Raw genomic sequence first — 18,362 nt, 5'->3', positions numbered from 1 at the left:
ACTAGTTGGGTAAAATATAAATGGAAATAGGAATCAGGATCAAGCAGGGATTCGAACCTATTATAAGCAGATCCTGCTCACACCACTGGGTACCCTTCGGTAGATGTTGACATCTCCAGTAAATGACTCAGTCTCATTTACAAAGTTTTATTTACATGGGTAGATGGTACAGCAACATACACATTTCAGGTAGATTTGGCTTTTAGCAATAAGAATTTTCTAGTATTCATCTGTTTAAAAATGTACATATGTAACAAAACTAAAACATGTAAGTAGATTGGCCCGAGAGACATGTTCCACACTAAGTAACATCCCGGAGGATATACACGGATATACACACACATACACACTACAACAAAGACACTACCTAGGCAACACCTTTTTATTTATTTCAGTTCATGGACGACTGACAAGGATGAACATTTTGAAAAATCCTCCAAATCTATCTTTATTCCCAAACTGCTCCAGTCCTTACCCAAACCTGATATACCATGACTGTTAACTTAAATAGTTTGTTATCAAATACATAGAATAGTACAAGGGTTCTTGCAGAAGCATTGCAAGAAAACACAGTCTCCACTGACTGTAGGAAATACATGTATTGTCCGATTATATGTTTCAGGACGGCCATGTTTATTGTGATGATCACAAAATTATTATTGTTTCTTAAGCATCGGAAAACCCATAACAGGTGGATACTTGTAAAATAATTTAACATCCTACAATAAAATACAATGTAGGTGGTCGGGGGAAAAACACAAATAAAATTCAACTTCTATATTTGATTAGTGCTGCTATGAATGAATGAAAAACAAACATGTTTTAACATCAAGATACTGACAGACATTTGATAGGGTTTTTGTTGTTGTATAAAGATTTTCATATATATTCTTCACCGTTTCTTATGAACAGGGGTAATAAAATCTTGTGTTTTTTTGTTTGTTTTACCTCATTGTTAAACAGAGTTGGCCAAATTATTTTGGGGAAACAGTCATTTTCAGCTTTTGTCTTGTTTCAGGTGTTAATTATAGGTTGTCCCTCATTCACCTGTCCAACAACAAAAGTATCCCCCCACCCCCAAAATAAAATAAAAACAAATCTCTTCCCCCGTCCCCCCCAAAAACCCATCAAAACATCAGGCTGTAACATCTTAGGTCTCAGAATCTAATTTGTAGCAGTTTTTAAATATTTTGCTAATCCATTGATTTTATTCAACAAATGAAGCAAGAATATTATTCAACTGTTAGACCAGTTCCATTTTCTGAAACAATATATACATATTATATCTCTGGTACACATTTCATGTTTTTTTCTCTCTAAATTTCAAATGAAATAGATAATGGGTGATTGCAGTTTCTTGAAGTGGCAATGAGAAGATCTTTAATGAAATGTTACCCTGAAGGAATAATAATAAACAGTTGAAATCCAGAAGTCAATCTTGTTTTGATGGAGTTAAGTTTACCAACAAAGCACTAGTCCTCTCGGGGAGACATACTGTAGTTGTCTCCCTTGGTGGCGACTTCTTTATTCCACCTCGTTCACCATTCAGTTCAGGGCACCGTTTCAGGTGAAGACCTCATCACAACAGATCCAGATTCATAGATAAAATACATTCATATTTGTCACATTTTTTAAATATGGTGGATTACACAACATGCAAAAATAAACCTTGGCTCTCAATAGATGTAACAGCTCCTTCTATTTACACATCAGAATACTGCAGGGTGGCTTTGTGGTGGGACACAGTACAACACAGACACAATACAGGACATAGGACACTGATGGGATTTCTAGTACAAAGTAATAATCAGTTAATTTCACCTGGGTAAGACACCAGTTTGAGAAAAATCAAACGGGAAGAGATGTTTGAACATGAACATGAACTGGCATATCTAGACACAGTCCACTTGGAACAGTGATATTCACAAGTACGGGGGGAGGAGGGAAAGAAGAAAGAGATACCTGTCATGGTGGTCACAGCAATAATGTGAGCATGTGATAAAAATCAGTACTATGTTTTTTATTTGAAAATTGAAAAATGTTATTCCAGAAATGAAAATTCCAACACAAACTACATCTAAGACTTCATGTGAATTCTTCATACGATATCGCAAGGAAAAGATCAACCAATTCCACTTAGCAATGTAGTAAAACTTTCAGACACATTGCATAATGGGAACATTGTGTAGTAAGTACAAGATAAGAGGTTCATCAAGGCAACACTTATTGCATCCTTCAATTTGCATGTTACTGTTTTCATATTCTTGATTTTATCCCTGTCTAATTGCATCTAAACGACATCCTCCAGTAGAATGGTGTCTAACACTCCAGCAGAATGAACCCACATTCCTGAAATTGCACATTTACTAAAGATTCCGGATACTGAAATTGGTGTGGGATGACAATGCTGCACTCAAACACCTAGGATACGTCACCTACGTCAAAGCTTCCCCAGTCAAAGACATCAGTTTTTGTTGTCGTAAGCGAGTATGTTTTACGCTGCTGTTAGCAATATTCCAGCAATATCACGGCAAGGTGCATCAGTAAAGGCTTCACACCTTAAAATGACGATAATGGTGATGACTACTGGTTTGTTGACAGTCAACAGTCTTGAAAAATATGTGAATTGGTTCAAGATGCACACATGAAAAGTTTAAGTACATGTGTCGAGATTAGTAATGGGGTCTTTCTTTAATACACCCTACAAGGCAAATAACATGTTTACTCCATACAAAATATGCTTACAACCATATTACCGTAGGAAACCTGTATTCTATGAATGCAAGAGGGTCAACAAGTTTTACCATGATGGTGAACAGGATTGAACGAGTAATGCTGCAGAACACAACAACCAATCAGTTTCATATCTTCGTGGAACCATTGTTTCCTGGGCCTGACTACAACTACATAAGTATGGACAGGGCATGATAACAGAATGGCACTCAATCTGTCAAACAACTGTATGAAAAGTACTCAATACTCCTTTTACATGTGACCAGCTAGGTGTGACCATGGAAGTCACAGTGACCTGACATACTTAAATTGTGTGGGTTTGTTGTTCAACGCCTCACTCAGTACTTAAAACTGGGGTACTGCAAGAGCACTACATACTGTGCTGATGTAAGCATCCTATAATCTGGGCTGCTGCTCTGTAATTACACCTAGAACTACAGGTTGATTTCGAGTAACCATGGTACAATAGGAGTCAGCAATAGAAACTAAGGCCAGAATTTTTTTATTTTATTACGGATTTTTCAGCCCAAAGTCAAGGTTGGAGGAGGGAAAAAAAAGCCAGATGCAATTTTTAAAAATGCAGAATGCCTCTGGCATACTTTATGAACATATTCTGTGCTCAAAAGACCGCCATTTGTGATGATAATGCCCCTTGTAACAATAAACATTCTACCACTTACGACCAGGAAAATGTTCAAGGGAGGCTATTCATGTTTGGCTTCGAGATCAACAAAGTTCATATGTTTATTATTAAAAGGTGATGATAACAAATAAAATAACTGACTACATGGCTATCGGTGTGGTGAAAAAAATATATGGAAATCTGATTTTCTTTTTTTTATATACATTTTCTCAAAAATTAGAGTCGGCTGGTCCGTAATCCGAAAAATATAACACGCCTGGCCTAACTCTTTCTGTAAACTAGTCCCCATAATGATAACATAGAGCAAAACCACTGATAATGGCAAATTTCTACTAGTCCTTATAATACATGAACTATTGAGCTGTTTGGCAAGGACCATGGGACTACTGTCAATTTCTAAAGCTGGGAGTGAGAGAAGCTCCTGGTGAAGAGGAACAGAACCCATGTTTCTGATGGAACAACTAAGCACTTTAACCGCTGGGCTACCCAAGGTATAAATTTGAACAGCATGGAAAAACAAGACAGAGAGAGCTTAGCAATAGAGGAATAATTAAAGTATCACAGAAAGATCAACATGATTGAGTGACACAAAATGTTTTCCAAAGGGAATAGAACCCATGTCTTTGATGGAATAAATGTGCACTTCACCACTTGCCTATCCCAGATATAAAATTGAACACAGCACGGAAATAGGGAGAATGAGTTTTTTTAGGATCTGAGCATAAAAGGTAACAGTTAAGTAACAGAATGGACAACAAGATTAAGTGGTTTTTTCCCTATAAATTGTTCTCCCAAAGGAATAGAACTGAGGTCTTCGGCAGAATAAATGAACACATTACCACTTGGCTGCCCCAGGTATATTGAAATGAGAATCAGAGTGAAAGGGTGTGAGCAATATGTCACAGGTATCATGGTGCAGTCTCATTAAAATCAGATCACTCTGATCCCTCTCTGCATGAAGATCTGATGGCACATCGATAGGTCACATCTAGCACACCCTGAACAAACTTTAACTGCCTGGTCAAACTGAAGGTTCTTGAACCAATCAGATGTCAGCTTTCTTAAACTGATCCAGAAATTTTGATCTTAGGAAAAGAAAACTGCCACACACGTTTCTTCCATAGCAATGGGTACACCCTTTAGGGTGCAGATGCCACGGTGATAAAAAATGACATGATTTTAAAATACCCACAGCCATATAATATCGCAGCTGCAGATCTCCCCAAATATATTTGCTTTCGAGATACAGAAATCAGATATGCTTCTTTGAATGCTTCGCTCACTCATACCGAGAATTTAGAAGCCCCAACACTGATTGGCTGATTAGAAAGTTCACCTGACGTGACCTCAGATCTCAATGTTGGTAACGAAATGGAGTAAAAGATCTGATTCTAATGAGACTGATCAAGGAGGGGAAAATCTAGAATGGGCTTCACACATTGTCCCATCCTTGGGGCAATCAAACCAAGGTCTTTGGCATGATGAGCTAACACCTGAACCATTGGCCTACCAAAGAGCCCCACTTGTGAAAAGTTCTTCTGTGAAGAAATGAAATCATGTTAATCAAGGAATCTATATAATAGCAATGACAATGATTGATCAGGGGACAGTATGGCTGCCATTACATGGATTCATGGGGACCACTCGGCTGGCTACCAATTCCACACATGCAAACTGCGAAATTCACTCAAGTACACTTGCAGAGGACAAAAAAAAAATCAAATTATGGTAGTCCTCATTGAGGGCTGTAATTCTGAGCCAGCTCTCAATGCTTCAATTTGCTACAAACTGGAACTGAATAAAACTGACAAAATGTAAACATAGTAAACATTTGGTCTTATTCAAGATTAGATTAGCTGCAAAACCAGAGGGCTAGTGAAATAACGTTTCCACGAGTCCTTTCGACCAGTTTTAAACAAACCCTGAATTTCGAAGGCTGCAGATGTCTGCACAACACCAACATCCCAGGCATCATCCCATATGAGTGAGTGAGTGAGTTTAACACTATGCAGCATTTAAGTGAATGAGTGAGTGAATGAGTTCGATTTAACGTCTCTTTGAACAGTATTCCAGCTATACCTTGGTGTCAGCTTGATGTTGGAGGAAAGCTCGAAGTGATGCATTTGTTTACCACTTTGGTGAAACCAATGAGCATGGGTATGGTGCTGACAAATCTAGTAACATAATTGTGGCAAACCTTTATGATGAAAGGTTTCTGGTGAGCCTATGGGACTCGGCACAGTGAGTTGTGCCTTCATCCAAAATGAAATGAGGCATGTCGAGGTGGGCTGATCAAAAAGGGAGCAGAATTTGTTCTGAACACAGAAGACTGACACAAAAATATGTGGGTGTGAAAATATAGAAAATCCTGAGAAAATGCCATTCATTTGTTATATAAAGCTTCTAAAAAATGTGAAACTGACACTATAATGTGGGAGAAAAATGGTCATCCGATAAAGCCCATGGGTAGCACTGATGATATCAACAAAACAATGGGACAATATACCTTGGTGACTTGTGACAAGTCTACATTGCCCCTTTACAATCATCTTCCCGAGTCAAGACAGTTAACTGACCATAAAAGTCCATTTTTCACCCTTGCTGAACTAGGCTGGAATTATGGAGTTATATTTTGGCTGGACAAACAAGTCCATGCACAGTCCAATCAAAATCGGGTAACAAAATCGACATCCGGTTCAGAACATGTAGAATGCAGGATTTGCAAAGCATGTGTACTTTCCAAATCTTTTCATGTTATAAATCTAGGTGTTCATGTGATTTGATGCACTTCTCAAAGTAACTTTTATTACATTATAGATCTTGATTATCCATCAGATCATCTTCACTGGATGCCACCATTTTATTTGAAGCAAGTGCAAGTGATGAGAGATGCAATCTGATTGGTCAATAGAAGAGCCATAACTCGTAATAGCAACTGGTGGCACTACGATCAAGCCAAGAGATTATAGCATAGTTTGACAAGGGTGGAAACTGGATTTTTACAGTCAGATAACTCCCTTGCCTCAGGAAGATGGTTTACAATCTATGAAAATCAATAGTCATGACACAAGAACACAACATCTGAAGTACAAAACAAGCTGCCTATTGGGACGCAAAACATTCATGGTATGCCCATTTTACAGTTCAAGCCAGTTTCCCAACATATGCTGCCATGCTGTGACGTCATCTCAATCACAACCTCATAATTCAGGATGGAAGCACACCAAGTTCACATAACCGGTATCATATGATACAATTTATCATTTTAGCCAGATCTGGTCAGCCCACAAGCTCTTAACATGCTAAATGTTCACATCACATCATCTGATTACATTTGTCACAATTTCATATTGGTTCACAATCTTAGCCATATATACTGATGGAAACAAATTAGGGAACACACATAAGAGAAACTATGTTTGATACGACACTGAACTTGAAGAGAGCTTCAGTTGACACTGACTCTCTTGTTGATATGAACCATATATAATCACATGTTGACAAAGTTGAAGTCTTTGATAGGCATTTGGAAGTTGGAAAAACATGGACACGTGAAACTTTTTATGGATAGCAACTTCTTTATTCCCCAACTATATAATAATGAAGCTGTATACTGTTTCATTTGGATATCCCCAATTATATTTGTTTTTGAGATACAGAAATCAGATACTCTTCATTGAATTCCTCCCTCACTCATACCGAGAATTTAGAAGCCTCAACACTGATTGGCAGATTAGAAAGTTCACCTGACACAACCACAAATGAAGGTGTCCTTAGAATGATTCACCTGATGATGGGGCAAGATGTCTTGAAACTTTGTTACAAAGAATAATAAGTTGTTATCCATAAAGAGTTTCACATCTTGCATCTGCATATTACTGTGCTTCCTGCCTCTTTCACCAGTGTGATGGTAATACAACCAGGATTCAGAACAACATTTTCTGACTGGTTTGTACGCTATGTCCTAATTATGATTTAGTTGCTTCAGAGAGAGTCAGAGATTCATCTTGGAATCAAAATTACATGCTCTTGGCAGGCAAATTGGAAAAAAATTGTTATTTTGTTCAAAACTAAGATTATCTTAAAAAATCTTAATTTCCTAAATGCAGAGGTATTTTAATATTGAATATTAACATTGCATTCAATGCAATAATGTTAAAATAAACATTAAAGCCTCTTTCTCTACATTCACATGATATTGGTCTTGTTGTCAGTGAAATACAAGACACTTCTACAAATGAATTGGGAAATTCATAATTCCACTTTTGGATTTTTTGCTGACTTTTGCTGCAGATTTTCCCGCCCAAATCAGCCCCTAATCAGGACCAGATAAATCCCTGGCAGTGCTCTCAGCAAAATACTTATCTTATCTCTTAAGAACATAAGGAGTCTCATACTCATTGTTTTCAAAAGCCTAAAACAATATATATAAAATACTGGCTCTTGAAAGAATCATGTTTGAACTGTGAACATGGAGAAAGTATATGTAAAGTGTCCTGAACCTGTCCTCAATCTAACATACATTCATCTATATCACTTCTGCTCAATTAAGGGACCAGTCATTTATCACAAGGGCATTCAGGAGGGTCATAAAAAATTATGACAGACTTGAAGGGAGGGGCACAAATAAAGAAGACAAACTTTTGCATCTTTCCTCTTGGAGAGAACATTGAAAAAAAGTGTAAAAGGACATGGAAAGTTTCATCCACAAGCATTAAGAGGAAGAGGAAGAGGAAGAGTGAGTGAGTGAGTGCATGCAGATTATTCTAAGCACAGTAGTGCATCAAAAACCTCTGCCTGAGCACCGCCCACCCTAAATGACCGGTCCCCAATTTATGATGATCAATTCTAAATTCATTGTCATTTTCTGGGGTTCCCTAATTAATCAAATAAAGAAATTCAATGCTTATATTTCTTGCTTATCTCTAAGCTTAAAACACTATTTAAGTTAACAAGATCTTCACTATTCATACAACATAGAAATATTTACATCAGAACTGTCACATTAGAAATCAGATATTTCAAAAATAACACTAATGAGTATCTTGACAAATTTGTTTTTGAGCATGTTTTGCTAAAGATAAAATATTGAAAAAGAAACGTCATTTCCAACATCAGTCTATGACCTGAGCCACTATTCCAAAGCACGAGTCTAGTCACATTTCCTTCGGTCTAGTACAGACTGCTACACTTGTATTTATTCCACTTTGACATTACAGCTGCTGGGAGACATATTGGCACCAAATCCCATCATGTATAATCATACTGTCTGTATCATACAAGGCTGCTTGAAGTTCCAACACAACTTCAAACACAATTTCACCACAAAGTTGAGCGCCTGCGCTTCAACCCACAACTGGAGGAATCTCTCCATTTTGAATTTGTCAGTGAACTTGACAGCGACGGCTGTTTGAAGTTGAATGTGATTTCCTCATCCACCACTTGAGAGCAGGAGAGTGACGTGTCAGCACAACTGGAGTCTAAAGGCACAGCAAGGTCCTCAAATGGCACATCGTAGTCCTGAGTATAGAACAAGATATAGGCCTGGGAGGCCAGCACTTCTTTCAAGGGACATAACTCCACCTTGGAGTCATTGCAATGAATCCAGGATTCTGAAATGGTAATAAAGCTGGATGATCACATTGATACAGATGCTGGCTGATACAGGTAGGTGGGTGGGTTGGCTGGCGAGCTCATCTGTTTGTTGTTTAACGCCGCACTCAAATATGACGGCGGTCTGTAAATAATCGAGTCTGGACAAGACAATCCAGTAATTGACATCATGAGCACAGATCCACTCAATTGGGATATGATGATATGCATCAACCAAGTCAGCGAGCCGATCAAGTAAGTAGTTACCTCTTACGACAAGCATAGTCGCCTTTTACGGCAAGCATGAGTTTAACACAGCTTTGAATATCATTTCATAATGATATTGTATCACAATGCTTTCAAGATGATTGTTACACTCGGCACTAAGTGGCTAAAACAAGGACTAGTTGGCTCTGAGTCTGTATACTGTGTCGAGTGGGGTATTCATGTTAAATTGTGGCATTGTATCTAAGTGGGCTAGAACTATAAAAACAGCATTAGTCCAGACTAGCACATGAACGCATGCACGCACACACACGCACGCACACACACACGCACACCCACACGCATATAAGTGCAATAATCTTGAACGCGACGCTAAACCCCATTTCTCCTCACCTCACCTACATACTATGGGTAAAAGGGACATACTGTGACATTTCACACAGTCATATATCCTTGCCAAAACACTAGTGTACTGACTTACCAGCTTCACTGTTGTAGCAATAGGAGGTGTAGTGACCTGACCCAAAACCCCTGCCATGATGGATGACGACTGAGGTGAGTCTGTACTGACATATATCGGGGATGTTGGTGCAGTAGGGGGTCATATTCAGCTCTTCTTCAAAGGCCACGTGAGTGCTGATCTTTTCGCGATGATTCCGACCTGACCATCTGAAAAACGAGCAAGATGTGAAGTTTTCATGTGGAAAACTTTCATCCACAGCCAAGCAGGCAAACCAGCAGGGAAGTCCACCTTAATGAGAGCCCTAAGTGATGCAGGTCTCAGGCGTTTACCACTTCGGTGAAACCCACGAGCATGGGTATGGTGCTGACAAACCTAGAAACATAATCGGGGTGAACCAGGATTCGAAATCACAATCATAGGTTTCTGGCGTGCCCAAGGGATGCCTTAGACGACAGGGCCACCCATGGCACCCCCCCCCCCCCCCCCCCCCCCCCCCCCCCTACTGAGATGAAAGCTCCATGTAAACGATTCTGAAGCACTGGGTGAGATGGTATTCACATTGGCACGCACCTGAATCTCTTCAGATGAAGTCGTAGCACAGGGGGAAGTTTGTTCACCACAAACCGCTTCTGGGCATCAGTGTAGATCTTTGACTTTGGCAATCGCCGTCTACCTGCATCACAAACATTGCTGTCATTGCTTGTTGCAGTGTCATACATCCACATGTGAAGGGTGCAAAAAGGACAAAAATATATATCTATGACACATACTGAGAATATACATCTCTGACAACATGGACAAAGAAAAATATCTTCACATTACCTCTTTTTATAAGCATTTACCTGTAGACTACACTAAAAATCCAATTTTGGACATGTTTAATCTAATATATTTCCCTCAATAATTACTCAAATAAGTAATTATTTCCCCAACATACAATGATCTCATGAAAGGAGAGAGTTGACTGTCTTCTATGATGTAACACAGCAACTGTGTGGGAACAGCATTTGAGCTGTACCACAGCGTGTCAGTTTAATGAGGGGGGAAAGCCTGAAGTGATGCATGTTTATCACAGTGAAGGTCACAAGCAGGAGTTCTGGTGCTGACAAATATGGGAACAAACAATCATGTTTCTGGCATGCCCAAGGGATGCAACTGTGGACAGTGAACTGCGGCACCTTTGATGACTGAGCCACCCATTCCCCAACAGCAAACAGGTGTTTCCATAGCAATATCCCTTGGTATGTGTATGAAGCTTGCAGTGTTGAAAAGGTTCATACAGATATGGAACACTAAAATTCAAGGCTTTTTAGTTGAGAAATTAGACTTAGTCCGTCAATATTACCTCAAATCCAGCATACAGAGAACTGAGTGAGTGAGTTTGATTTTACGCCGCTTTTAGCAATATTCCAGCAATATCACGGTGGAACACCAGAAATGAGCTTCACACATTGTAATCATGTGAGGAATCGAACCTGGGCCTTCAGCGTGATGAGCGAACGCTTTAACCACTAGGCTACCCCATCACCCCAGCCCACTGAGAAACCATGTCACAGTTTAACATGGATACCCCAATCACACACAGTATATGAACACCAAGCCCACCAGTTATGGTTTCAACCTGTTAATGCCGAGTACCAGGCAGGGCAACAAGGAGTACCATCTTTTAATGTCTTTTGGTAAACTTACTATTACACCTGTCACAGCTGTACGTCTGACTTTCCAGGGTTTCAGTTTCTGTGAACTTGTCCAACATTTCTGAAACAAACATATTTATAACATCACTGAATAAAAAAATAAACCCAAACCCCCTTCAGTTGCAAAAGCCAGACAAAGCGCTGCAAAACAAATCTGTACATGTTATCTGATGGTCCTATTATGTTTTTACAAGCCACTCACATTATATTCTGGTCTGATCAGGTGCATTAGCCAATGTAGAGGCCAATTCAGTCTCATTTATCTGAACAAAGTACAACCTGAACTTTTACATATTGAAGTCAGATGGATACTTTTTTCTTGTGACATTCTTTATCTAGAGACATATTTCAAATTTCAGAAAGTTTTCATAGTATCTCCAAGTTACATGAAGAATCACAGATCATCGGCTATGGAAATGAAAAAGTGTTAAACGTGGAACTTCATTCTTTTCCATTTATTGTAAGAGCAAGCAAAATTTGTGAAATTTATTTCTCTTGTTTTCTTTTCCATGCATCATCAGCATAACAATAGGATTAACATTCCTACACATGGTTCCCAAAAGCTGGACCCTGTGGGGAGTTATAGTTAGAACTGGTCCCCAGCAACCTATGCTTGTCATACAAGGAGACTTGATGGATTGGTGACATTGGTTGATAGAGTGTCAATGTACCACGATGCTGTGGATCACTGCTTCTATCAATAACTGATTTGTGTGGTCGAAATTCAATTATTTACAGGCTGTCATTATTATAGCTGGAGTACTCTTGAAAACAGAGAAAAACAACAAGCAAACAAGCAAACAAACCGGTAAGCTGGCAGACATCATTGGCAACCTTCTTGTTGGTTGAGGTGAACTGATACCTCTCAGGAAACTCGAGTGACAGATCCATGAAGGGTTCATGGCGGGAGGAGACATTCCTGCAGGCTAGACACTTGACCTGACTGGTCAGCTCCCCCTGGAACAGTTCTGCCATCATGTTGGGCTTCTCCTCGCACTGCGGCACCGTGGATGCCTCACTCTCCACCTTCTCCACCAGCTCACTGCAGCAGCAAATCAACATGCCATAATTATATCACATGCTCCATACTCATATGGAGCTATTCGTACAGTTTGATATGCAAGTGTTAGAAATTCAGTGGAGTGTCGATGTCCTTGAGATTTTCTGCTACAGTATTTGAATCCTGAGATCACCTAAATCTTGAATTTTGATAGGGATACGACAAGGATGCATTGACTTTCATGCTTAAGTGCAAACAATGCATGCAAATCAAGTGGTTATTCCATTACAAACTTATTCTGATGGCAAATATTTGAGAGTATTCTAAACTTGATCACTAAACTTTAAACATGTCTCCCAAAGAAGTATCCTAACTAAATAAAGAAGCATAGGGTGACATCTTACCAGAGAAACTCCTGTGCATCATGCTGCGAGTGTCCCTTGAAGGCGGGTATCTTGCTCCACACAGCCTGCAGGAAGGCATGGGGACTGACCTGGGCCCACTTCCCTGACCACAGCACCCGTAGCAGGCCATGCAACTCCTGGCTGAGGGAACTGGAAACAGGGAACAGACAGTGAGACACATGGGCAACAGACAGTGAGACACATGGGAACAGACAGCGAGTCAAGGGGAACAGACAGTGAGACACATGGGAACAGACAGCGAGACACAGGGGAACAGACAGCGAGACACATGGGGAACAGACAGCGAGACACAGGGGAACAGACAGTGAGACACATGGGAACAGACAGCAAGACACAGGGGAACAGACAGCGAGACACATGGGGAACAGACAGCGAGACACAGGGGAACAGACAGTGAGACAGGGGAACAGACAGCAAGACACAGGGGAACAGACAGTGAGACACTGGGGAACAGGCAGCGAGTCAAGGGGAACAGACAGTGAGACACTGGGGAACAGACAGTGAGACACAGGGGAACAGACAGCGAGACACGGGAACAGACAGTGAGACACATGGGAACAGACAGCGAGACACAGGGGAACAGACAGCGAGACACAGGGGAACAGGCAGCAAGACACAGGGGAACAGACAGTGAGACAGGGGAACAGACAGTGAGACACATGGGGAACAGACAGTGAGACACAGGGGAACAGACAGCGAGACACAGGGGAACAGACAGTGAGACACTGGGGAACAGGCAGCGAGTCAAAGGGGAACAGACAGTGAGACACATGGGGAACAGACAGTGAGACACAGGGGAACAGACAGCAGAACACATGGAACAGACAGTGAGACAGGGGAACAGACAGTGAGTCAAGGGGAACAGACAGCGAGTCAAGGGGAACAGACAGCGAGACACAGGGGAACAGACAGTGAGACACAGCGGAACAGACAGTGAGACACATGGGAACAGACAGCGAGTCAAGGGGAACAGACAGTGAGACAGGGGAACAGACAGTGAGACACAGGGGAACAGACAGCGAGTCAAGGGGAACAGACAGCGAGACACAGGGGAACAGACAGCGAGTCAAGGGGAACAGACAGCGAGACACAGGGGAACAGACAGCGAGACAGGGGAACAGACAGTGAGACACAGGGGAACAGACAGTGAGACACAGGGGAACAGACAGTGAGACACTGGGGAACAGGCAGCGAGTGAAGGGGAACAGACAGTGAGACACTGGGGAACAGACAGTGAGACACAGGGGAACAGACAGCGAATCAAGGGGAACAGACAGCGAGACACAGGGGAACAGACAGCGAGACACAGGGGAACAGACAGTGAGACACAGGGGAACAGGCAGCGAGTCACAGGGGAACAGATAGCGAGTCAAGGGGAACAGACAGTGAGACACAGGGGAACAGACAGTGAGACACAGGGGAACAGACAGCGAGTCAAGGGGAGCAGATAGTGAGACACATGGGGAACAGACAGTAAGACACAGGGGAACAGACAGTGAGACAGGGGAACAGACAGTGAGACACATGGGGAACAGACAGTGAGACACAGGGGAACAGACAGCGAGACACAGGGGAACAGACAGTGAGACGCAGGGGAACAGGCAGCGGGTCAAGGGGAACAGACAGCGAGACACAGGGGAACAGACAGCGAGTCAAGGGGAACAGACAGCGAGTCAAGGGGAACAGACAGCGAGACACAGGGGAACAGACAGCGAGTCAAGGGGAACAGCCAGCGAGTCAAGGGGATCAGACAGCGAGTCAAGGGGAACAGACAGCGAGACAGGGGAACAGACAGCGAGACACAGGGGAACAGACAGCGAGACACAGGGGAACAGACAGTGAGACACAGGGGAACAGACAGCGAGACACAGGGGAACAGACAGTGAGACACTGGGGAACAGGCAGAGAGACACATGGAACAGACAGCGAGACACATGGAACAGACAGTGAGACACAGGGGAACAGACAGTGAGACACTGGGGAACAGGCAGCGAGTGAAGGGGAACAGACAGTGAGACACTGGGGAACAGACAGTGAGACACAGGGGAACAGACAGCGAGACACAGGGGAACAGACAGTGAGACACTGGGGAACAGACAGCGAGACACATGGAACAGACAGTGAGACACTGGGGAACAGACAGTGAGACACAGGGGAACAGACAGCGAGACACATGGAAGAGACAGTGAGACACAGGGGAACAGACAGTGAGACACAGGGGAACAGACAGTGAGACAGGGGAACAGACGAGACACATGGGGAACAGACAGTGAGACACAGGGGAACAGACAGTGAGACACAGGGGAACAGACAGTGAGACACATGGGGAACAGACAATGATACACATGGGGAACAGACAGTGAGACGCAGGGGAACAGACAGCGAGACACAGGGGAACAGACAGCGAGACACAGGGGAACAGACATTGAGACACAGGGGAACAGACAGCGAGACACAGGGGAACAGACAGCGAGTCAAGGGGAACAGACAGCGAGTCAAGGGGAACAGACAGCGAGACACGGGGGATCAGGCAGCGAGTCAAGGGGAACAGGCAGCGAGACACAGGGGAACAGACAGTGAGACACGGGAACAGACAGTGAGACACAGGGGAACAGACAGCGAGACACGGGAACAGACAGTGAGACACAGGGGAACAGACAGTGAGACACAGGGGAACAGACAGTGAGACACAGGGGAACAGACAGCGAGTCAAGGGGAACAGACAGTGAGACACAGAGGAACAGGCAGCGAGTCACAGGGGAACAGATAGCGAGTCAAGGGGAACAGACAGTGAGACACAGGGGAACAGACAGCGAGTCAAGGGGAACAGATAGTGGGACACATGGGGAACAGACAGTGAGACACAGGGGAACAGACAGTGAGACAGGGGAACAGACAGTGAGACACATGGGGAACAGACAGTGAGACACAGGGGAACAGACAGTGAGACACAGGGGAACAGACAGCGAATCAAGGGGAACAGACAGCGAGACACAGGGGAACAGACAGCGAGACACAGGGGAACAGACAGTGAGACACAGGGGAACAGGCAGCGAGTCACAGGGGAACAGATAGCGAGTCAAGGGGAACAGACAGTGAGACACAGGGGAACAGACAGTGAGACACAGGGGAACAGACAGCGAGTCAAGGGGAGCAGATAGTGAGACACATGGGGAACAGACAGTAAGACACAGGGGAACAGACAGTGAGACAGGGGAACAGACAGTGAGACACATGGGGAACAGACAGTGAGACACAGGGGAACAGACAGCGAGACACAGGGGAACAGACAGTGAGACGCAGGGGAACAGGCAGCGGGTCAAGGGGAACAGACAGCGAGACACAGGGGAACAGACAGCGAGTCAAGGGGAACAGACAGCGAGTCAAGGGGAACAGACAGCGAGACACAGGGGAACAGACAGCGAGTCAAGGGGAACAGCCAGCGAGTCAAGGGGATCAGACAGCGAGTCAAGGGGAACAGACAGCGAGACAGGGGAACAGACAGCGAGACACAGGGGAACAGACAGCGAGACACAGGGGAACAGACAGTGAGACACAGGGGAACAGACAGCGAGACACAGGGGAACAGACAGTGAGACACTGGGGAACAGGCAGCGAGACACATGGAACAGACAGAGAGACACATGGAACAGACAGTGAGACACAGGGGAACAGACAGTGAGACACTGGGGAACAGGCAGCGAGTGAAGGGGAACAGACAGTGAGACACTGGGGAACAGACAGTGAGACACAGGGGAACAGACAGCGAGACACAGGGGAACAGACAGTGAGACACTGGGGAACAGACAGCGAGACACATGGAACAGACAGTGAGACACTGGGGAACAGACAGTGAGACACAGGGGAACAGACAGCGAGACACATGGAAGAGACAGTGAGACACAGGGGAACAGACAGTGAGACACAGGGGAACAGACAGTGAGACAGGGGAACAGACGAGACACATGGGGAACAGACAGTGAGACACAGGGGAACAGACAGTGAGACACAGGGGAACAGACAGTGAGACACATGGGGAACAGACAATGATACACATGGGGAACAGACAGTGAGACGCAGGGGAACAGACAGCGAGACACAGGGGAACAGACAGCGAGACACAGGGGAACAGACATTGAGACACAGGGGAACAGACAGCGAGACACAGGGGAACAGACAGCGAGTCAAGGGGAACAGACAGCGAGTCAAGGGGAACAGACAGCGAGACACGGGGGATCAGGCAGCGAGTCAAGGGGAACAGGCAGCGAGACACAGGGGAACAGACAGTGAGACACGGGAACAGACAGTGAGACACAGGGGAACAGACAGCGAGACACGGGAACAGACAGTGAGACACAGGGGAACAGACAGTGAGACACAGGGGAACAGACAGTGAGACACAGGGGAACAGACAGCGAGTCAAGGGGAACAGACAGTGAGACACAGAGGAACAGGCAGCGAGTCACAGGGGAACAGATAGCGAGTCAAGGGGAACAGACAGTGAGACACAGGGGAACAGACAGCGAGTCAAGGGGAACAGATAGTGGGACACATGGGGAACAGACAGTGAGACACAGGGGAACAGACAGTGAGACAGGGGAACAGACAGTGAGACACATGGGGAACAGACAGTGAGACACAGGGGAACAGACAGCGAGACACAGGGGAACAGACAGTGAGACACAGGGGAACAGACAGCGAATCAAGGGGAACAGACAGCGAGACACGGGAACAGACAGCGAGACACAGGGGAACAGACAGTGAGACACAGGGGAACAGGCAGCGAGTCACAGGGGAACAGATAGCGAGTCAAGGGGAACAGACAGTGAGACATAGGGGAACAGACAGTGAGACACAGGGGAACAGACAGTGAGACACAGGGGAACAGACAGTGAGACACAGGGGAACAGACAGCGAATCAAGGGGAACAGACAGTGAGACACAGAGGAACAGACAGTGAGACACAGGGGAACAGACAGCGAGTCAAGGGGAACAGACAGAGAGACACTGGGAAACAGACAGTGTTTGTTGTTTAATGCCACACTCAGCAAAATTTCAGCGGTCTGTAATTAATCGATTCTGGACCAGAAAATCCTGAGTTTGACATCATGAGCATCGATCCACATATTTGGGATACGATGATATGCATCAACCAAGTTAGCGAGCTTGACAACCTGATCTCGTTAGTAGCCTCTTACAACAAGCAGAGTCGCCTTTTACGTCAAGCATTGTTTGCTGAAGACCTATTCTACCACGGATCTTCACAGGTCGAACAGACAGTGAGACACATGGGGAACAGACAGTGAGGTGTGGTGAAATGGAGCTTATGTTTGGGTGCATGATTATTCCACTTCTACAGCAACATGCTGCAGTTTAGAGCGCTAGCCAACTGAGATACCATGCCGCAGATTAACAAGAATACCTTACTCAGGCACAGCATACCAACTCCGAACCAACTAGTCATTGTTTTATCCCCTAGATGCTGAGCACCAGGAAGGGAAACAACAACTACCATCTTATAATGTCTTTTGCTATGACGCAGCCAGGGATGGAACCCCTAACCCTCAGCAAGCAGAAGTTGCTG

General features: G+C 43.9%; 1 protein-coding gene across 1 annotated transcript in view; it reads right to left on the bottom strand.

Annotated features, from left to right (window-relative positions):
• Positions 1-133: 133 nt before the first annotated feature.
• The window catches only part of LOC124145789 (ubiquitin carboxyl-terminal hydrolase 44-like), a 30,413-nt gene continuing 12,184 nt past the window's right edge, over positions 134-18,362 (bottom strand). Inside the window, exons 11-16 of the mRNA XM_048385572.1 lie at positions 12,758-12,907; positions 12,160-12,395; positions 11,346-11,414; positions 10,227-10,329; positions 9,675-9,862; positions 134-8,988 (exon numbers count right to left, since the gene is read on the bottom strand). Of these exons, the coding sequence (XP_048241529.1) occupies positions 8,696-8,988; positions 9,675-9,862; positions 10,227-10,329; positions 11,346-11,414; positions 12,160-12,395; positions 12,758-12,907 (1,039 nt within the window). The 3' untranslated portion in view covers positions 134-8,695. The remainder of the gene's footprint in view (positions 8,989-9,674; positions 9,863-10,226; positions 10,330-11,345; positions 11,415-12,159; positions 12,396-12,757; positions 12,908-18,362) is intronic.

Source organism: Haliotis rufescens, unplaced genomic scaffold (genome assembly GCF_023055435.1).
Source record: "Haliotis rufescens isolate VD_foot unplaced genomic scaffold, xgHalRufe1.0.p SCAF_6, whole genome shotgun sequence".
In the NCBI taxonomy this organism is placed as follows: domain Eukaryota; kingdom Metazoa; phylum Mollusca; class Gastropoda; order Lepetellida; family Haliotidae; genus Haliotis; species Haliotis rufescens.
The sequence above is the reverse complement of the archived record's forward strand: the minus strand, read 5'-3'. Positions and strand labels throughout refer to the sequence as shown.